The sequence below is a fragment of the Phoca vitulina genome, unplaced genomic scaffold (assembly GCF_004348235.1).
Source record: "Phoca vitulina isolate PV1807 unplaced genomic scaffold, GSC_HSeal_1.0 scaffold7, whole genome shotgun sequence".
NCBI lineage: Eukaryota > Metazoa > Chordata > Mammalia > Carnivora > Phocidae > Phoca > Phoca vitulina.
Genome location: NW_022589710.1, coordinates 9436554 through 9459286, shown reverse-complemented (window position 1 = coordinate 9459286; position 22733 = coordinate 9436554). Strand labels below are relative to the sequence as shown.

The window sequence follows — 22733 nt, the reverse complement described above, 5'->3', positions numbered from 1 at the left end:
CTATCTTCTTTTTTTTTTTTTTTTAACATATAATGTATTGTTTGTTTCAGAGGTACAGGTCTGTGATTAAACAGCTTAATATAATTCTAATTAGAAATATTCCATTGTTCCAGAATTCATCTATTTGGTAGTATCATTTGGTGGTAAAGAAACTATCAGTGGTATATTTGGTTCTAATTAAAATTTCTTGGTTCCTTAGTTAATGGAGAGTTGTGACACATCTTAAAATCATTCTCTGTAGAGTTACAGAGTTATAGTTTTACTATAATCTTCAGGTAATCCAGACCAAACAATGTAAATAATTCAGCTTTGAAATTTTAGAGTACACTAGAAATTTCTAAGCATTGGTAAAATATTCATAAACGTAAAATACTTAATTTTCCCTATTAATTTCTTTTTTAGATCAGAGATCATGAGGTATGCAAAGTATAGTTGTAGGTTTTTGACAGATATGGGGACTACCTGGGATGAAATGTAAATATGAAGTGGACATAATTAGAACTGGCATTCATTCCTTCATTCATTAACTCTGTTCCAGAGTTTCACCCCTGGGTGAAACCCCTGGGCATGCACAATGGCGGACAATGATTTCTTCCCTTTCAAAGAGGTCACAATCTATGTAGAAAGACAAGTACTCAAGAAACTATAATTTATTTCTTCATCATCCATCATTTTGGTTAATGGTCCTTTATACTGGTTATGGATATTTAGAATTTTAACAATAGATTCTGATGATGAAGCTGCTGTCAACAGAAAGATGATTTCTATGTTCCATTGTCACTCCCTCAAGAGCATCTTCCGGTTTGATATTTTAGCATGATCTTCAGATATTTTATTGACATTTATGTAAACATCTCCATTGCAGAGAATAAGTATAGAATGTATCCAACAGAGAATATTTGGGCCAAAGTGGTCTTGTGAGCTATTAGATCATGTTTTGGTCATTAAATTATAATATCATGGTACTGTTAAATCCTATGGGATAAAAATGAGGCTAAAAGACTGGAAAATGGGAAAGCAAAGTGCCAAGTCACTGGGCATTGATTGGAGGTGACCTTCTAATTTATAACTGGATCAGAATTGACCAGAAACCACCGTCATTTTAACCAAACCTTTTAAGCGTGCTGTATCAACAAATTATGGTGTATACAAAAGTGCAATGCTATGCAAAAGATAGGGATACATTATGACCCATGCCACCATAACTCACAACATGTAAATCTATTCACAACTGAATGTTATAAAAACTATGCAGGAAATAGAAGTAGAGATTTTAACTTGCTAAATAAGATCATAATCTCCTTATAACAATCTCCAATGTACTACTTTACCACAAAACTAGGTATGACCTGTAAACCTTTGGTTGACTTGTTTATGTTGTCATTGTAATCATTAGCTTTACAGAGATGGTCACTACAAAATCAGAAGATAAGGTGATGATTTAGTATAATGTGGGGGTGCAAAAAGATTCAATACCTACATGTCCATGGCAGGTATTAAAAGGCAATGTGTAAGAAGGGACCTATAGCATCAGCTGGGCCCATATGGGTTAAGGACTCGGGGACAGCTAAGGGAAAAACATTATGAGGCAGGAAGGTGATGTGGGAAAATGGAAAAGCCCCAGAAGAAAGAAGAAAAATAGAAAACAATTCTTCAAGAGTCAGAAGGAAGCTGGTATGATCAAAGAATGTCATCTCTATCATGTAGTAAGTCAAAAGACTGAGGTTTGAGTCCAGTTCCAAATCCTTACTGTGACCTTAACTATACAGTGGAGATATTGACAGAACATATCTTACTGAGCTATGGAGAAACCTAAATGATATAATGCAAAGACACAAAGTGAACCATCAACAAGTTAAAATTTATGGATAAATAGAGCAAACCAGGAAGAGAGCATACTTACAAAACAGGACAAAAATCAACTGTGATAAAATATAAGTCATGGGAATGTTAATATATTAATGTTAAAAGGACCTATCCACTACTGAATCAACTAAACCTATGTAAGATTGATGTACTACATCATATGCCATTTTGGAAAGCTTACATATTTGGAATCTTTGTCACTTTCTCTCAAATAGTCGGCTTCGTGTTGCCTTAAGCTCAAAGAAACTTGAAACTACAGGACAATTACATCACTACATCCTCTCATCCTTCTAAATAATCACCATAACAATGGTGCAGACTGCTGGAGACATAAGTCTCTTGCATTTCTGCACATCTTGTAGGCAAGGCACTAACTACCCTTTGTACCAGACTATCTATTCAAGTTGATTTGTATAAAGGACAGCCTTGGAGGGTAGAGCTGGTGTTTCTCCCTCCAGAGCAAAGGGAAGACATATTTACTGTCCATTCTAAAAAATTCAGGTTCCCTAAGTTCAGCATTCCTCTTGTAACACAACCTATTACATATACAGGTATTACGTGGCCCTCTTTGTAAGAACTGAAGATCAGAGAATTGCCTTAAATTCTGATACACTGGCTGCTGCTAAGGCTGTAATAAACTTTTCTGTCTCCAATCCAAGGATAATGCATCTTCTACCAATATCCATTAAATTGTGGCAGGCTAACTTACTAGTTTGCAAGCAGGGTAAAATCTCAGGCTCTTCACAATTCTCGACACAAATTTTTCAGGGAAAATATACCCCCTTAAGTAACTGATAAAAATATATGAATATGCCATTTCAGGAGACTCTTTGGATCCCCTGAAGCCCATTTACCGACTGCTATAACGTTATTGGACCATGGGTTTAAAAATCCCTGTATAAGTCAGGAGAGGCTATACTCAGAGCTTATCAAAAGTCTGCGTGACCATGTAAGGAAGAGATGCTGCCAGCAAATGAGTAACAGCAAAATACAGCTAGATGGTAATGTGTGCCCTTGGAACAGGACTCGGTAAGTGAGCCTGACTACAGAAGAAGCAGGACAGGGACTGGCTCTTGTGAAGTCTCTTGTGGTTTGGTTCGACCCAACTCTAAAGACTTGATGCGGATTCCTTTCTACAAAGACCTCTACGGCCATCTATAAATTCCACATTTAAATCCTACTTCGGCACTGAGCGGACACTTCAAACCTTAGTGTCACAACATACCACCCGATTCTCAATTTCTTTACTTGGTGGTAGCTCTTCACCACAGTGAGAGACTTTTAACTAGATTTTTTTTAAATGTTACCAATGAAAATATGTACAGCACATGTGTTTAACCCAGGTCATGATATCTACCCATTTTCATACTCAATCATGTGAGAAAACTAATGTATCATTTCTAAAACACTGTCACCAGAAGATAGAAAATTGTCAGAAGAGGTATTTCAAAGTGTTGACTAAGGTATCTCTTGGGAAGGGGTATATATGTGTGATGTGGAGAGACAGGCAAGGGCACACTGAAGATTCTCCATGTTCTAATAAATTGAAATTTTGGTATTATTGCCTCCTTTTAAAAAATGAAAACAGCTTCATTCCTAAATGTAAATTGTTCTAATCAGATTATCTGCTAACACTTAGCCAACATTAGCTCTGAGAAAGTACAATCTTGATGCATGAAGACGGACAGATAGGAGTTACAGAAGAGTGTGTACCAGGCTATGCTTTTTTTGTTAATTTTCCTGGGTGTTTTCATAAGAGAAAAATGGAAAATTATCTTGTGAGGAACAGAGTGTTTTTAGGAAAAAATATTTTTATCAGTGGTGTTAAATTATCACTCAGTATAAAATAGGTTTAGGGGATAAAACGGTCTTAAATCTACAGATAAAAATGCTCTTAAATCTACAGATAATATATAAAATATAGGCATTATACATAGAGAAGTTAGGCAAAAAGGTTAATTATCTCAGAAGAATATACCTGCAGTATCTATTAATGTCACTAATTAGAAACTTTCAAAGGAAATAATAAATGACTAAATGATATATGTATTTAAAAAGTCTTTAATTTATTAGAAGAAATCTTATCCAATCATAAATATTTAAATCTGTCTATACTACAAACACCAAATCAGTTCACCTTTATAAGTAAGAGAGAAGAATTAGAAGAAAGCTCCCTGCCTGGGTGGCTCAGTCTGTTAAGTTATGCATCTGCCTTCAGCTCAGGTCACGATCCCAGCCTGGGATCCAGCCCCACGTCGGCTCCCTGCTCTGCTCAGAGTCTGCTTCTCCCTCTGCCCGTCCCCCTGCTCGTGCTCATGCTGTCTCTCTTGCTCTCTCTCAAATAAATAAAATCTTTAAAAAAATTTAAAGAAAAAAAGAAAAACAAGGTTAGAAAGAAAGAAATAATTGTTGTCATTTGGGCAAATAACTCACTACAGAAATTTATTTCTTTATAAATGTTTTAGGAACACACACAATTTTCAGAGATTAGTTATTCCCCTAAGTGCTCACCTGTCCATCAAACATTACATTGTTAGCTTCCTTCTTTGTCGTATATCATCTGGTTTTCAAATATGTCCAGAGTTGTTCTACCGTCTCAATTGAATTTAACCAACAAATGTATTTATCGCTAAACACTTTTAGTGTTTTTCTTTAGTGCTACCTTGAGTCATGTGCATAATATGTCACTTTAAAATATAATTTAATATAGCCTATAGCTTCCACTGCAATGTCTCTCTGGACATTCTTGCAATAAAAAGTTTCTGTTCAAAGATGTTTTTGTGGAAGAAAAATATTTCAATATCCAATATTTTATTGATTGAAACCTGCACGACAAGCATTGCATTTGATCTAAAAACTGTAATAGTTTCATAAATAAGGAATATTTTTAAGTACTAACACCATTGGAGGGGGGGGAAAAAACCATAGACCTCAACTCATTATTTTGTATCATATATCCAAATAATTCAAATCATGTAGTCACAGATTTTTGTAGCTGGAAGGAAATGTTAGCAACTGAATATACTAAGAAACTAAGGCTCTAAATGGTTAAAGGACCTGTGTGGAGAACACCTTCCTTTAAAGATAATGAAACCAGTGACCAGGATTTAGGCCATTACCCGTTGTTCTACTAGCACCCAACCAGCAAGTGACCAATGGTACTTCATAATGTACTGCCCTGACAATCTCGATCTCCATGGGCCCTGTGTTAAGTATATATCTATTACCAAGGAAAGGAATTCTCCTTGCTTTCTGCCTGCCATTTGTTGTAGACCAAAGTCCATACCCTTTGGTATAGCTGTACTTTAGAGCTCTCTACTGACTTACACTCTAAGGTATCTTAGTAGCAGTCTAATATCCTGATCCAGGGAGGTTACAGTATTACTATTACAGTTAATTCTTACAATATACAAAACCACATTAGCTGGAGGATGGTGTTACTATCATAAAAAAGGCTATGCCCCAATCATTTGTTTAAGTTTCTATGCAGCTACACCAATATTGTGCAGAAACAGGCCTTGGGAAACTCTTAATTTCTGAAGACAAATAAAAAGATGTGCAACAGTTCTTTCCTTTTGGTAAAAATGTTCTAGCTTGTTAGTGGTTGTTTGTGTCAAATCCGAAATGACTGCCAAAAGACACATCTAACTTTTTACAGCTATCAGCTTCCCCACACGAATGGGAAGGAACCCATTTTATTTTTTAAATGATTCTGATTTTCTTGCCCTAAAAACAAAAAAATAACGTATGAGATTAAACCCTATGTATGAAACCATGTACAAAAGGAGTATAGGTTGTGGGGAAATATGCCATCATAATGTCTTCTGCTATCTGTGTTGCTAACTATAACTCTTGCATATATAATTCCATTATACTTTTATAATTCAGGGTTTTGAAAATGCTTTTGAACCATTAATATATTTTCCTGGTTAAAATTCTTTGAGATGTTCTTAACAAGAGTCTTAGATAATGAATTTGGGCAAACTCTGGAACAGTCTTTACAGTATTATCATTCTCATTAATTTTCAGAACTACCCACTGTGTTGAGATGATTGTCATGGGCCTAAGACTTCAATTTGGCTAAATATTTTTGCATATATTTCAACATATAAGTAACTAACAGATGTTTAAATGTTAAGTTCATATGGAAGAAATGGTTAAATGTGTTTACTCTAATCTCATGATTTCTTTGCAACACTAATTCTTATTTGACTATTTCTTTATGTATTTCACAATTTCCTCTATGCTTTGGCCTACAATGGGCCAATAATTCCAAAATCTCTTCAAAGATAACAAAACAATCCTCTAAAACATTCTGGAATTTAAGCCATTTATGCATGTATAATATTTAACATATGCAGCATCACTAGTTTTTTGAGAGAAAACCTTAAATAGCAACTCAAACATTATTTTTATAAAATATGCAGAGTTCATATAAAGCCTAGGACTGTACTTTTTTTTTTCAGTTCTTTTATTTTTACAGAAAGAGAGTTTTCCATTTATATTCTTATTTGGCTTTAGCAACCTGATATAGGAGACTGCCCTAACCTGCCAGAAAAAGATGGGTAGGAAACTAAAAACAGTATTACTTTTAAGAGAGGTAATGCAGCACATAGTTCCATACTTTCATCCGGTTTATTATTTTTTTTTCTTTGCCTTTTTGGTTATCTCTGAAGACTGCTTCTGTTTCCATTGTTTCATCCTTCAGCATTCACGTATCAGAGCAATAAGTATTTCATTACTGGTTTATCTGTCCAGAGGCTTGAGCAGCGGTAACAATTAACCCTCCCTTCACAGTGATTGATACAGGCTTGGCTTTCAATTTGTTCCACTACACAGATCATGAAATTCTGAATGCAATCATCCTCATTGACCTACACTTTCAAACACACGGCTACAATGAGACGAAAGTAATTATTAAAAGGAACACTGGACTACTGAGATCTGAAACAAAGTCTTTAAAAAAATCTGTTAGATGACCTTCTGGTGAAATTGGCAAATTTTGATGTTAAGGAAAATGATAGCTGTGTGTCCCTGTCTGGAAATATCCAATGCAAGCTGATCAATGTATATTATGGTGATTGCACGGACTACAGTATATACTCAGGAAATGAAGAAAGCCATTTTAGAACTGTTACAAACAAGAGTTAAACTGTTCACATTATAGCTTAATCTAAATTTTTTTTTCAAGGAAATTAAACTTCCTGATTTGTGTAAAAAGAACAAACAGAGACTATAGCAAAGAATGAAGGTTGGAAAAGCAATAGCTTCACTTTATAAGAAGAGTTGCCTACCTGAGTCCTACATCTACCCTCTCCCCCTCCCTTTAGATGAAGATTCACAGTAAGAAATGAATACATTTTTCACAAAGTCTGAAAAATAGCTTCAAATAAATATTAATCTACTGCAATCGATATATATGAGGGATGGAGAGGGGCTAGCAGGACAGTGGTGACTACAGAACTATATTAAAACAAGGGTTGCAGTTAAAGAAAATCAGGGCAGAAAGCAAGGCAGCAGGCCTGAGGCTCTAATCACAGAACAGAGTGATGGAGATGAACCAATACTGCATGGATTAGCAATGAATTATTTTGAACCGTAATCATATGCCTGCACAGAAGAGAGGCAAAAACTAGCCATTACTCATAAACTGATCTGCTGATTTCTTCGGGGGGGGGGGGGGGGGCGGAGGGAATGAGAATAAATTCATATGCTAAACTAATTCAGAATAATGAAAACCTAAAGATGTGGTTACACTTCAAGTAACATTCTATTTTTAATGTCTGCCACCTACCACATAATATAGGGTGTTTAGAATATAAACTGTAAAGTGCTTGGATTCGAGTAGGTTTAAACCAACCATTTCTTCTAAGATTAGGATGGGATATAGCCACTCTACTCTCTCCCTATTCTTCCTTGGCCAGTAAAACTGTTTCTGGGCAACTTTAACATGCCCAAATGTAAAATTTTTGAGTATTTGGTTATAAAGAAGCAACAGTAATCAAGAAATTAATTTCCTTTGGATCACCTAAAAAAAAACATACCAAATGAAGATTCAATTGTTAGAATTAATTTTGTTAGGAAGAAAAAAAAAATCAAAACTGCTGGTAGCAAGAGATTCCTGAGATTCTTATGAACAGACTGTTTAAATGAAGAGCACTTTAATCAGTAGAGGAATCCTCACGTTTCTAATGTCTTGCTGTGCATTCTGCAGGTTATAGGAGCAGCTGGTAGAGGTCATATATCTTTTGTGAGCATCCCAAAAAGGCTCACTGCCAGACTGTTAAATTATGAATAAGCAATGAACAAAAGAATGCAGATACGGTGGTGACAAGATAATCCAAGCAAATTTATCTATGACAAATTTCACAGGATTAACAAATTACATTTACACAGAACAATAAAAATGTGTAAAAAAAATGATGAGCCTACTTTTCCTTACAGCATTAGGAAAACAAAAAAGTCACCAATTCACTGCATATATGTAAATTTAACTCGATCTAAAGTAAGACATTTATAGTATGTTCAAGATATCTTTGTAACATTTTTGCATTTTAGGTAGATATAATACAAGCATGGTAGATCTGATTTATATTTTATATATAAGTTATGTTGTAAACAGTATACATGTAGGTTTTACATACAAATCATGCAGGGTATACAGAATCTTGTGCAATAAAAAAAATCATTCCATTCATATATGAATAGAATATATATGTTTTTCAGAAATAAATTCTGAGGAATAAATTCTTTGTATAGGAAAAATACTCCCTCAATCAGTGCAATACATATAGTTACTAAAACACCCTTATCCTTTGATGTCTCCATTTTCTAGGACCAGCGAGACAGGTTCTGCAAACAGTTTCAATCATTCCATCTGCCCCTACCAAAATACCACACTCTTTCTGTGTAAAGTGCTCCTGAATGAAGTTTAGAACTAGTATCCTTTGCCGTGGTGGTACCATGGTGGAAAGGAAAATTCATAGATTGGAGGGAAAGAGGGTGCCAATTTGAGCTATATTCACATAAAGATGACCCTTAATCCAATATTACATTTTTCTTTATAATAAAATTCTTCTTGTAAATCTTACAAATGAAAAAGCCCCTGTCTATCAGAAGTAATGGGATATAACTGAAATGACCTATGATTTCATAAAGTGGTCTTAAAATGCTATGTGGCACTACTTTCAAAAATATGTGATAAAGATTTAAGCTTTAATGTTATATATAACCTAGGTACCCAAGTCAGAGACCTTTAATTCTGCATTAGCATACTGATGATAATAAAATACTGTAATCAGAAGTAATTTCTTTTAAGATGATCTGAATGCTATTTTAAATTTTGTAGCTTATTTTTCACTTATACTTCCTATTGACTGCTGCTTTTTATCTTCAATATTTTAGCAAAACATCTCTCTAAATGAGCCCTTTCCAACATTTTATAAGGCAACCTATTCTTTATGTAAACAAGAGATCTTCTGAATGTAAAAGTAAATATTTTATTAAAATGCACAAGCAAAATACTCAGTTCTTTCAAGCACAAATACTTAAGCACTGCTTATCTAGTCCTTTCAAGGTCTGGAATTCCTACTATACCTTTTTTTTTTTTTAAGCTATTTGGTTGACACTATTACATCCAAAAACATAAAGATAAATGCAGCATGCTTGTCTACTACCTCAAATCTAGCAGACATTCTACAATGAGCAGTCATGGTGTCAGATGTTACAAAGTTTCCCAAAGTACAGCTTTTGTCAAAAAACTGTTACATGCCAGACCAACCCCTAGGATTCCTGGCCTTAGAGAAATTAAAATGTTACCAAAGACTCTCCCTTCCTGAAGACGCCAGAAATGTCTTGTGTGCCCACAAGGGAAGAGGGACTAAATAATGAGAACTTATCATTTATGTATTTATTGTGGTCCATTTTTAACAAGTTTTTAATTAAATGAGTTAATTAATATATGTAAAGCCTTTAGACTAGTACCTGGCACATAGTGCTATATAAATGCTTGCTGTCATTATTATAATGCCAGATAATTTGGCAGGAGGCCAACTTGTATGAGTCCTTATATATTTCAAAAGACAATATCCAGAAATACACTTAAGTACCAAAGTGTGTTATTCGGAAAGTCTGTGAGGCTGTTTCCACCCACTCAGTGGCAAAACTATCACAAAATAAGAATGTCTCAACTGTAATCTTTAGACAAACTGTGGCGCACTCTGAGGCATGGATAACAGGAGCAGAGGAGGTCCTGGAGTACTTCATGGTCTATGACCAAAGAGGTGTGTGTATGCAGCAAACCGATTCTTTTTTTTTTTTTTTTTTTTTTTAAGAGAGACAGAGCACAAGCAGGGGGAGAGGGAGAGGGAGAAGCAGACTTCCCACTGAGCTGGGAGCCTGACGTGGTGCTCAATCCCAGGACCCTGGATCATGACATGAGCCGAAGGCAGATGCTTAACCATCTGAGCTACCCAGGCGCCCCGCAAACTGATTCTTCTAAAACCATCCCGTAACAAATCCTCCCCGAAGTACACATAGCTGTGGAGCTTGCCCACAAAACCATGGGAATGTGAAAGAGTAGAGGGAAAGTCATTTAAACATGAATTCTTCTTCTAACTTTATGAACATTGCATTTCTGAAGTTCTCCAAACATCTGACAAACGACCAAGAAGCAGAGACCTAGGTCACTATCCGTAGTGCTCGGGGTCTTCCTGCCACAAGAGCTCTCTGGCATCAGCGCAGAAATCCCTGGCCCCCAAAGTCCAAAAACAGAACACCTGCACACTGCTGTTAAAGGTACATTCCTACAGAGACAAACCCAAATTCAGTCCCTAACTCTACTACCTTCCTTGGGATGATTAGCGTCTCTTTTCTTGATCAAAAGTGGGGATATCAGCACTGGCCTCCCAGGGCAGGGGGGAGCCATTGAGAAAACTACTGTGAGGTCTTTAATACAGGGCTTGAAACACGGCAGTACCCAATAACCATTGATTATTATCATGTGTGATCTATTTTTAGTTTTTGAATCCCACCAGAGATTGTTTCTAAAAATCGTCTATAATTTCACTTACATTTATGTGGCATCGTTTCTTTCTTTCCTCCAAGAACCTCTAATCAGTTTACAGTCATTAGTTATAATATTTTACAACCTGGATACCTACACTCCCCCTCCCCCCCAACACTAAACTAACAGAAGTCCAAAGAGATAGAGAGCCTTATTTATATTTCTATGAATTCTGCACTTCCTCCTCTTGCAGAAAAGGGCATTTTTTGACTCTCTATAATATTTTGCCTGTCTAGTATAAGAACAAGTCTATGACCAGAGCAACTGCTCTTACAGATTATTCTGAACTACCATCTCTGGCACAAGTCATGATTGTCCGTAGTAGAGGTTCAATAAATAAGGCTGAGTGAGTGAACCAGTCAATAATTACACTCGAAGGCCACGAGCACTTTGGGCCATAGTAATATGTGATTTTCATCTTGTGTCTCATGATTTTATACACAAGACCACAAATATTCCAATTAATTTACCAAAACATTATGCTCTAGAAATGTATACAGACAACTTCAACTGCTGTTTAATCTTGTCACTACCCTAGTCATTTCAGATACAGTAGTAATCACTTTACTCTTACTAAGCTATGTCCTGCTTATGCACTGTAGTATTACTAATATTACTACAAATTAATTCTAACTATGTAAGGTTCTATCAAACTTAATAGTGCAAACATCCTATTCACACTAATGGGGCCCAGAGCAGTAAAAATACCATTCAGTTACAGTTGGTTTATTACACTGCCCAATGAGGAAAAAAGGGGGGGGGCACTATTTACTGTGAAAATACTAACATCATTAAATGCAAAGCAATGTAACTGACTTTTTACATAAGTTCTAGAAGTAAAGATTTAAATATTAGTACAGATCATAGTACAGATTTAAATATTTCAAGCGTCATATATTCCATTATGCGCAACTTTGGTAGCATTTAAATTTTAAAATTAATATTTAATCAACTAATCAACTAAATTTTCAACATACCAACTCTCACTAACTTTCAGCCTTATCTAGTGTAAACAATTAAGGAATGTCTGTAAAACACCTGAAGTTAGAATCTTAGCCTATGCAATGCAAAATTTTTAAAAAATTTAACTCAAATGATGAAATGTTACCCGGTAGAAAGAGTGGCCATGTAAACATAATAGGAAGGGCCAGTTCTCCTCTCATGTGCTCTTAATTTTCTTTAAATTTAGCGAGCAGCATTCTGCAGAGGAAAGAGGATTACAGGAATGCAGGAAAAATAAGAAAAGAGAAACAGAGTATCTAAGGTTTACATTGGGGTCATTATTAATAGTAAAGCACTTAAGAAAGTTCATAGGGAAAAACATTACCAGGAGAGATTTAGAAATATTTGTGACATATCCCCCAGAAATATCTCACAAAATACAAAGCTCTACAGCTTTAAAAATAACTAAATGAAAGCTACACTGCCTAAATCCTCCCCCAACAGTGCTGCTTTACAAAAGTACATATCTATACATCTTGTCATAGAAAACCTCACCACAGAGCAGGAGATCCTGGACATCAGGGCCCATTTCAAACAGACACAATTTTCACATGCCCCTGGATTCCATCCAGACTAAAATCTGGGACACAGTAAAAGTACTGAGGGGTTCATGGAAACTCCGGCATTCCCATAAAATAGCTCTATTGTAGGTAGGGGCAACCATTGTGTAGAATTTCAGGGGAAAATCAAACTTCATATCACTAAAACTACCAAACCGTTCCAATGCGTAGATTATATTTAAATCACAATGCAATTCTTATCAATTCATTTCACATCACTTTTAGTCAAGTAAAAGTCATATTTTTAAGAATATGCAAAGATACAGGGACCAAAACTACTCATAATACCACTAGTAACTTTTTTTTAACCAAAAGTATCAAGTAATGCTGATGTCAAGTTTGCTTCTTGTGACAAATCAAATCTAGTAACTGGCACATTACAGATTTGGAGTAGCTATTTGTCTCTCAATTCATAAACCAGAGATTGAGAATATGGAAAGATGTTGTAATGTGGGAGGGTCCTACATAATAAAGGTCATTATAACTCCTGGCTCCAGAGCTATACGATCTAATATCCTCTCTGGTGGTTCTATGATATGCCCATGCATTACAGTTCTTGTTGACAGTCTGTTGCCTTGGAAATATTTCATTATTTCAGTTTTTCCATTTGTAGACCCTTGGCCTTGTGATACGAAGGCCATCCTATTTCATATTTTCGATTATCATTTAAGCAATCTTGCGGAGCTATTTATATATAAGCAAGTGTTAGACAACGCATATCATCATTTATCACTGTGTTTAAGCTTACAATGTATAAAGAAATACCTCCAAAAAATATTCTCCACCACCACCTTCACTTTTAAACCAAAGCCCTGTACTATGGGAATATGCTTTGCAAACCAGCATGGGCACATCACATGCTTGACACTTCTATCTGTCTAATTTTCTTGGTTATACATCCACATAGTGGAAAAACTCTGCGGTAGTGCTACATAATTTGCAGCCTACTGGAGTTTAAAGAAAAATCAAGCAAGTTTAAATACACAAGGTTTTCAACTTGTTCTCTCAGGCTCTCAGGCTCTTTCTATGTGTAAGAGTCAGAGAAATTTAAGCAGTACTAAATAGTAACCAAAGACATCAGTAAGAAAAAGCTTCTTTTTTTCCAAAATTTACTCTGTAAACATTATTAGAAGGAAATAACTTTTGTACTGTACTACTAAACTCAGGTCAGATATTTTATAAATTAACAAGACCACTGAAAAAATATCTCTTTTTCTGTATAAGTTTGTGATTACTGGTGTACTTGAAAAGCAGTAGAGAGTAGTGTCCATATACGCCTTTATGAAATCAATGATTTGGAAACCATTTTGTAAATAAATGGGAGGATATCACCTAAAGCATGTCCACAGAAAGTCATCTTTCATAAACATATTTGTGTTCAACTGTTACAGAGAAATACTACTACTAACCAACAAGTTCCAGGCACAAAATTCACATAAAGGTGAAATTACTTACTTGAAGCAAGTAACTATGACAAACAACCCCCTCCTGAACAAACCATCTGACTTTCCATTTCTCATTCCAAAACCAAATCAACTAACATGTGTCATGTTTACCCTTAAAGTGTTAAGAGCATTTAAAGCCCTAATAACAAAGTGAACCCTCGGGACATAAACCAACTGTTTGGGTAACGGGCCAAGTTTGTGGTTTATTCCTGTGTAAAACATTTAGTTTATAACTCCTTCTTTCCCGTATATCGCTCCTTGGGGCCCCCTACCTCGTTATTACTCCTCCCTCTCCCTACAGGTTAAACCTTCTCAGATCCAACCTTTAAAATGACAGCATCCGAGCTGAACAAGAAGATGCTATTAAAGGGCATTAAATTAAATACAGTATATCCTCCTACAACTTCAATCAGAATTTCAGGCCAAGTGTTATTTAGTTCAGCTCTCAAGTGAAGCAGAATAACAAATCGTGCACTTTGATTTACCTTCTTCGAATGCCAAATGGAGACAGGTGATAAAGAACGCGCTCAGGCACAGGCTATGAAGTTTCCTCTAGAAATTAATTCTATCTTCAAGATTCCTATCTCAGAAAGATTCCCAAAATGGCACACAAATAGGCCTCTGCTAGAGAGATTACTGGGGCCATCCCAGTAAATACATTTACTACCAACAGAACTGGGGAAGGAGGGCGGGTGGAAGGGAGGAAGGAAATCAATTATAAACTTCTGATCTGAAAAGGTATTCATCACCATGTTAAATAAAAAATAATTATTAAAAGACCTGCACAGTGCTCTGAAAAATTTTTTTCTTATCTACAAGAGCAATGTACTTAATATGTGAATTCTTCATAAAACACTGAATATGCCTTTTAGCTAGTATAAGTTGTCAGACAGTTAAGGCTATACACATTCAACATCTTTAAAAACTGGATCATGCGTGATTTACTTTCAGGTATAGGATTCATATAGAAATTATCCAGAGTTTAGAATTCGTCAATTATGCACCTACCTCACAAAATTTTTCCCTTAATCCTGACAATTCTGCTGAAGGAAACAAGCAATAGTGCAACTGAAGCTTTCTAATGAGTAGTTTGTCTTAAATCTCTGTCTACCCTCTTCTTGATGTAAGCTATAGGTTAAATGCTATGTTGTATCAAAAAATAAAACCTCCCATGTAATAATAATTAAATCTTGCAACTACTATGGACTTCCCTCATCTTTTTTATCAAGTTCACTTACACTTATGAGGGAAGTTGGGGGGGGGCATATATCTAAGAGCATTTGTTTTCCTCTTGAAGCAATGGGTAACATTTCATACTTCCTACTGAGCATTTCCTCTTCGGAGACAGAAAAAGATACTTTGCACAAACCAATATGCTATATGCAATTAATGTCATTAACGCTGCCAATTAATAGCAAATAGGATTCCAAACAAAGTAGGCTGGGTGGACAGCAGGAGGGAAAACCACGTGGGGCGGAGGGGGGTGCTTAGTTACTATGCAATCTAACAATGCCATTCACGTAGGACGGTTAAGTATATTTTGAATACAAACTCCCTTTCCCTTTGGCTTTAGTTTAACTAACTTCAAACAGACATGCTCGGCTGAGCCCCTTGCCTGGATATGCAATTCTCACCAAGAACTTTTTAAAACACAGATCCCCAAACAGTAACTAACGGGGCATAGACCGTTCCAACTGTTGGCACATTTTGAATCTCGCTGTTTACTCGCTAATTTGGATTTGAGGGTTTTCTTCTTCCTTTTTCTTTTTTTTCTCCCGGGAGCGGGGGAGTGGAAAGGAGGGCAAGATGAGAGCAAAGCAGGGCAAAGCAAGAGACCCACAACTTGCCAAGGCTAAGGGCGCAGCCTGGGCGGCGGGGAGGCGGCGGCCGCGCGCCTCTGTCCTCCCGGCCCGGCCTAGCTGCTCCGCGCGGAGACGGCCCCTCCGCGACACATTCCGGGCCTGGCGCGAGCTCCGCTCCCCGCCCCCGGCCTCCTCCTCCTCCTCCTTCTCCTCCTCCTCTCCTCCTCCCCCTTCTCGCCTGCCTTCCCTCCCCCTCCCCAGCCTCATTCCTTCCTAGAGAGCAGCTGCCAAGGGACCTGCGGCGGCCCCGGGGATCCCCCGGCCCCCCACCCTCACTGCTGTTCCTCGTCACACAGCAGCCCCTTCTCTTTTTTGTTTGTTTCTCTTTTTCTTTTTCTTTTCTTTCTTTTTCTTTTTTTTTCTTTTTCTTTCTTTCTTTCTTTTTTTTTTTTTTTTTTTTTGTCAGCGAGTCACTCCATTCGCCGAGCCGAGGAGGTGCGACTGCTCGGAGAGCCTGGCGCCGCCGCCGCCGCCGCCGCCACCGCCGGAGCCCGCTCGCTGCCGCAGCCGCCGCGGGCGGACAATGCGCGCGGGGACCGCGGGCGAGCGCTGAGCCGCAAGCCCGCAGACGAGGTCCCCGTGGGCTCGCGGCCCAGGAGGCGGACTGCGGAGCGGGCCCCGCCATCTCGGCGGCGGCGGCGGAGGCGGCGGCGGCGGTGGGAGCAGCCGCCCCGGCGGCAGGTTCAATAAACAGAAAAGTGTTACCGTTCTCGCCTGGAAGGATCCTGCTGAAAGCTGGGCTTGGTGGGCGCCATCTTCCTGCTATTTTTTTTCCTCTCTTACTTTTTGCCTCTCTCCCCCCTCCCGGGGTGGGGGGCGTGGGGAGGGCGGGGGGTGTGCGTGTGCGTGGGGTGGCGGGAGTGAGTGCGGGCGTGCGCGGCGCTCAGCGGCGGCCCGGCGGGCGGCGGCCGTGGCCCTGGCCGTGGCGGCGGCGGCGGCGGCGGCGGCCGTGCTGCTGAGGCTGGGAGGCTACGGAAAAGTAGTGGGGCCGGAGCCTCGCCGGCGGCCGGCCGTCCCCTCGCGCCGCCGGTGCCTCTCGCCGCAGGTCGCCGCCTCCTCCGCCGCCTGCGCCTTCTCCTCCCCCTGCTCGCCCGGCGCCGCCGCCGTCCATGCGCCGCAGAGCCCCCGCGGCCCGGGCCGCTTCGGCTCCCGAGACATGCCCAGCGCGGAGACAGGCGACCCGCGGCGGCGGCGGAGGAGGAGGGGGAGGCGGCGGCGGGGGGAGGCTGCCGCGCGGCCCCGCGGGCAGCCCGGCCCAGGGCCCCGCCGCCTCCGGGTTCTCACCCTCGCGCGCCGCCACACCCCCCACTGTCGCCCCCCACCGCCACCACCCGGAGCTGGCCTGGTGGCAGGTGGGGCACACACCCTCTCGGCGGGGGGCGGTCGGGGCCTAGGCCAGGAGGGGCCGGGAGGGGGAAGACACGCAGGGGGTTCCCAGCTTGACCGCTGTGAAAGTATTTCTGGGCATTTTCCAGCTGCTTTGCTCCAGAGCGCTCTCTCGCACGCAGACACACACCCCCTTCTCTCTCCCCGTCTCTCTCTCTCTCTCCCCTGTTTCTCTCTCTCTCTCTCTCTCTCTCTCTCTCTCTCTCTCTCTCTCTCTCGTTGAGGGACTGGGAAGCTCGGCTGCCAGCACAACAACGCCACTCAGTTGCAGTTTCGAACACTTCCCTTCTCAGGAGTATCGCAACCAGGGAGAAAGAGTCAGAGAGGAACTGGGAGGCCACGGGAGCGGCCTCGGACAGGACGCCGTCCCGGGAGCGCCTTCCGAGACAGTGGAAATAAACGCGGGTGGGAGTGCGATGGCCAAGCCAGCGAGCCGCGAGAGCCCTGTGGGCGGGCGCAGCGGCTGCACAGGCACCTTAGGGCTCCGGCGCTCTCACCAACACTTCCCGAGCTGGAACATCTGCATTATTCACGCGCATACGTATCTGCAGACCCCGGGGTTCACAGGTGAATCCCCAGGAGTTTCAACGCAGTTAGGTACGAACGCCTGTCCCCACTTGGCACCTGGGACCGGAAGACTGCGGACTCTGGGATCAAGCTCTGTCGTTTCCCCCATTTTACAGCTCAGCGAGGCCTAGAGAAAGGGCCACTCAATGAAGGGCCAGTGCTGGAATCCCATTACCTGGGTAGACCCTGGTCAGAGCGCCCTCTCCACTAAACCACTCTGCCGGGTGTGGGCAGCTTTTCAGGCAGAGACTTGGGTCAGTCATGTGTCAACCAGGAAAGCAGAAAGGACTCCCAACGCATTTCCACTTTGAATAAATGAAAGAGCCACACAGAAAGCATCAGTCCTATGTGAGGCTTTGCATTTTACTTTCAACTTAAGAAAAAAATAGACCTGAAAAGGGGTCCCCTCCGGTCCTACCGTTCCAGTAAAGTGGGGCCGAGAGTTGGAAACTTTGAAAACACAAGTGTTTTTTCGTGGCAGAGGTGTTTAATCTGCGTGATGGTGTTTGAGTTCTCTTTGGAGTACACTCTACAGGTAGAAGATGAGAGTGATTGAAAAATGAACTGAAGTGGAGAGTATTGAATACAAGATATACATGTGCTGGCAGGGAGGGGGGAAAGTTGCCAGTTGGAAGTTTTGGCTCCAGGACAGCCAGCCTAGGGCGTTTCTGCCCAAAGATGACAAATGAGAGAAGCTGTGTTCTCCCAACAGGCCACTCTTGCTTGAAAAGCACCCAACTCCTGTCACTCCTTCATCAGACTCCCAAAAGCACTTAATGCAAAAAGATATTTCAGTAAAATGATGTGTCACCATTCACTTTAGCAAACATATCCAGGTTTTGAAGTGGAAACTAAGTCTGCCCCTCATAGCCTCTAAAGCCTCACATGCTAGTGGCCTGGTGATGTAGGGCCAGAGAACAGGGGACTCATGACTCAAACCCTCCCTTAAGCATTTGCCCTCAAACCCTCCCTTAAGCATGGCTCACTCTCCAGTCCCCAAATTAACAAAAATTAAAGGCAGTAACAGGTGTCATCATATCTGACTAATGAAACCAAAGAAAGCTCCATTTTTTCACAGCCGGCACCTTCTCTTCTGTCAGTATGACTGAACATAGAGAGGAAGGAAACAATATATCCCAAAGGCTAAAGTTTAGAGTTGATTATTTTTAAAGCTTTAGTCTTTAGAACCACAGTGGGATTCAGAGACTTGATAAAGTAGCCCAAATTCAAGGATGAAGATGGAAGGCATCAGTGGAGTTTTCAGCGCTGGAGGGGGAGATATGGAAGATTACCCCTGAAGGCTCCTGACGTATGGGGGAAATTGGCCCTGGGAAGATCTTTGTGGTGAAGGACACCAGCACTCTGAGAGCAAACGTAAAGGCTGAAATTTCAGGACCACCTCTTATGCCCAATTTATATCTTATGGATTAGTTGGAGGTCTCTGAAATTGTCCACAGGCCATCTGACATTTCTGACCCTTGACTCCCTACTTCACAGACCATACTATTGTAATTATAGCCTGCACTTCCTAGTTAAAGTGACCGCCAGATTATATTGTCATTTAAATGTTTTGTAGGTGACAAAAAAAAAAAACAAACCTTACCTGAACCATGAAAAGGAAAAAAATCTAATTCTTTTCTAGTCCTTTATGTCTGAAAGATTCCCAGATCTTTTGTATTAAAGGTTCTTGTAATCACTGAAAACAAGACTAAAATAATTTAAATTAAAAAATCTCTTTGACCAGAAATAGCCTGTTTTTGAGTTATTTTCAAGACTCTCTTTTTAAAACTTCCGACAGTACTCAAAGCATATAATGAAGTCTTCTACAGAATATTAGCAGTACTGGGCATCAACTTGGAAAACACTCAGTGTGTTATGCAAAATCTGCTCTGGTCGCTGGGCCATTGGTTAGAAAGCACAAAATATGGCAGTGATAGATTATCTTAACCTTTTCAGTTTAAACACTGTTGGTTCAAATCAAAGGTTCTCAAATCAATGAAGTTTGAAATACAAGGTAAAAATAGGAACTGTTATTTGAATTATGCATTGTGTATTTTTAAGTTAAATGCCATTGGCAAATCTCTCAGATATTTAATCGTGTGCAATCTGGGAAACACAAATATTTAATTTCACACTTTCATGTGTTCTTTTTTCTTCCATCTTCTATAAAACTGAGCCCCACAAATGGGAAGCTTACCTTTCATACTACATTGTCAGTTTTTCTCAGCACATTGTTGTGGATTACATTTTTTTTTTATAAAATCTTGGTAGATCACAACTTGTCCTTAAGGAAAAACTTCAGGGTTCTAGGGCTGTTGGTGGTAGTATCCTCCCCCCATTCCTAATTGAATCAAAGAATGTCTACCAATTCAATATCACAACTATATTTTATTAAAAATCTATAGATGTTTGGGAGAAATGCAAACAAGTAATACTTCAAAACTTCCTTCTCACCCACCTAGCCTAACTTTGTAAAATTTGCTTCCTAACTCGCATCTCTGAATCTTACGCATTTGCATTATAATGCATTTAAGATGAATACTTAACAGCGCCGAGGAGACTCGGATTTCATGCTGTATTTCCCTGTAGTAACAGGTGACATGATAACACTATTATGTAGAATTGCAAGTCTACAGCTACACGTGAAAATCGTTCCTATTCTGTTTGGAAACAAATGATTAATCAGCCTCCAGTGATCAATCGCCCCCCCAGGCTGCCCGTCAGCTCGGGTTCGCACCCGGCAGAGGCAGGGAGAAAATTCCGCGGAAGGGGACGGGGATCCCAAACTTTGCAAAAGCACCTTGTGCTGTGTCTAAGACTTCGCAGCAACTCCTAGGCTACGCGGGGCTGGGGTTCTGGATTTGGGGCCAGGCGGAGGGTAAAGGATGATTTCACTTCGCCAGTACACTGGAGTGCCTTTCAATCCGAATTGTGAATTTTTTTTTCTTTCTCATCTGTAGAACGAGGAGCCAGCAAAGTGAGCCCTGACGATGTGCATGTGTGTTGTAACGCATAAAACAGGAGGCAAAGTGAGTCCCACCCCAGCACCCCGGGGCGGGGGGCACTATCCCAGCCCAGGCGGGACTACTCACCGCTGCTGGTAGGAGGTGATGCCCTGGACGTTCTGCGGGGTGCCGTTGGCCGCGGCGCCGGCCCTCCCCATGCCCGCGCCGGCCGGCACCCCCGCGGCCGCCCCGCCGGCCGCCGCGGCCGTCACCTGCACGCTGAAATCCGGAAAGATTCGGATCATCGCGGCGGCCTCGGCCCCCGGGCGCGGCGGCTCTGGGCGAGAGCTGGCGGGGGCTCGGGTTTGGGCTCCGGCGGCGGCAGCAGCAGCAGGGCGAGCAGCGGCGGCGGCAGCAGCGGAGCCAGGCACCAGCCTGCAATCCCATTAGTGAGCCGCGGCCACTGTGCGCGGCGGAGAGGCGCTTTGATGTGCGCGCAGCGGGCTGGGGTGGGGGGGCCGCAAGCGCTAGGAGGAGGTGCGGGGGGCGTGCGAGGGACTTGCAAACAGCAAAACGTGTCAGGGTGGGGCCTTTTTTCCCTTTTGGGGGGCGGCGGTGCTCCCCCCTCTTTCCAGGATGTTGCTCTCACTGGCTGCTCCGGCTGCGCGGCGCGAGCCCAGCTGAGAGAAGAAGGGGAGGGCTGGCGGAGGAAGGATGCACCGGGAGGCTTGGCGAGGACTTGGCCGGTGCAAGGGAATGACGGGCAGCGGAGGGTGCCTTTCTTTCCCGCCCCCTCTACACACACACACACACACACACACACACACACACACACACCGCGCACTTCCGACCCAAAGTGCAAGACTGAGGCGCGCGCTCTCCCCTCTTTTCTCTAGAGAAATAACCACCATCCAAGCGGGCTCGCGCCTCCCGCGGCTTCCAGCAACCTGGACTTAAGCCCGCGTGTGCAGGAATGGGGGCTCAGAGCTTCCCCTCCCACCCAGGACCCCTCTCTGCCAGTCTTCTGCAAACCAGGCAGTGCGGGGGTTGCCAACTGCAAGTTGGACTACTGGAGAACTTGATGCTTATCGAGAAGGGATGGTGTGCAAAGGAGAATGGGGGGGGGGAAGGGGGTCGGGCGGAGAAGCCGCTTTTGTGCAATGGAGAGTTTGTTCCCTTAATAAGAAGGGACTCTCCTCGCTCCTGGTGGGCGGGCAGGTTAGTCTTGGACAAACTTGTGAACTGGGGACTGTAGGTCCATGCAGAGAGATCCGGGTGTGCCCCTGATGACCCATCTCTATACGCCCTTTTCAAACGTTGAAACGAATAAATTAGCAGCCACAGCTGAGGCGAACTCTGCAAATTCCAACACCAGGGAAACAAAAAGAGAAAACACGTGCATTTATTTCCTCGTGTCTCCCAGTTACTTCTCTGCATTGTTACATTGGTATTTCTTTAGGGGGTGAGGAGGGATGCTTGTGATTCGGGCGCGCCTTTTTAATGACAACTTGCACTTCTTCTCGCCCTACTAGTGGGTGCGGGCGGCGGGAGCGGATCGTTTCCCCCACCCCCTGCCCAGGACCCCCTGTTGCCCCACTTCCTCCCTCTTTCTTCCGGCTTGCGAGCCGGGACCGGAGTTGCGGGGCAGAGGCGCAGCCCCTGAGCGACGCGGGGCTCGGTAGGGCTCCCCTCCTCTTACACGCTCCCACCCGCGACCCACTATGCTGGTGCTGATGTGGGTTTCCCCAGCTCGTTCTCTCCTTTCCTCTCCCCGCGCGCCGAGGCCCGGGCCCGGCAGCCGGGGGACGAGTGGCCGCCGCGCCCGGCGCACGAACCCAAGTTGGGCTCGGCGGAGCGTGGTGACCGCGGCCGCGCCGCCCCGGCCCTCGGCCAATAGCGCCTCGCCGGGCGAGACACCTGCTTAACCCTTTGAGCCTGGGGCGCAGCCGGCCGGCGGGGACCCAGAGGGGCAGGGCCGATTGGCCAGAAGTTCCCAAGGCCGTGAGCGGCAGAGACCGCTCAGCCTAGCGTTCCCG

At 42.1% G+C, this 22733-nt stretch overlaps 1 protein-coding gene across 6 annotated transcripts in view; it reads right to left on the bottom strand.

Annotated features, from left to right (window-relative positions):
- The window catches only part of NPAS3 (neuronal PAS domain protein 3), an 839936-nt gene extending 818356 nt beyond the window's left edge, over window positions 1–21580 (bottom strand). For 3 of the 6 annotated variants that reach the window (XM_032404924.1, XM_032404925.1, XM_032404926.1), the window contains exon 1: window positions 20845–21579. In XM_032404924.1, coding sequence (XP_032260815.1) covers window positions 20845–21002 — 158 coding nt within the window. In that variant the 5' untranslated portion in view covers window positions 21003–21579. Of the gene's footprint in view, window positions 1–16504; window positions 16567–20844 lie in introns of those variants that run through there. The other 3 variants (XM_032404923.1, XM_032404928.1, XM_032404927.1) reach the window with 3 other exon arrangements.
- Between the last annotated feature and the right edge of the window lie 1153 nt (window positions 21581–22733).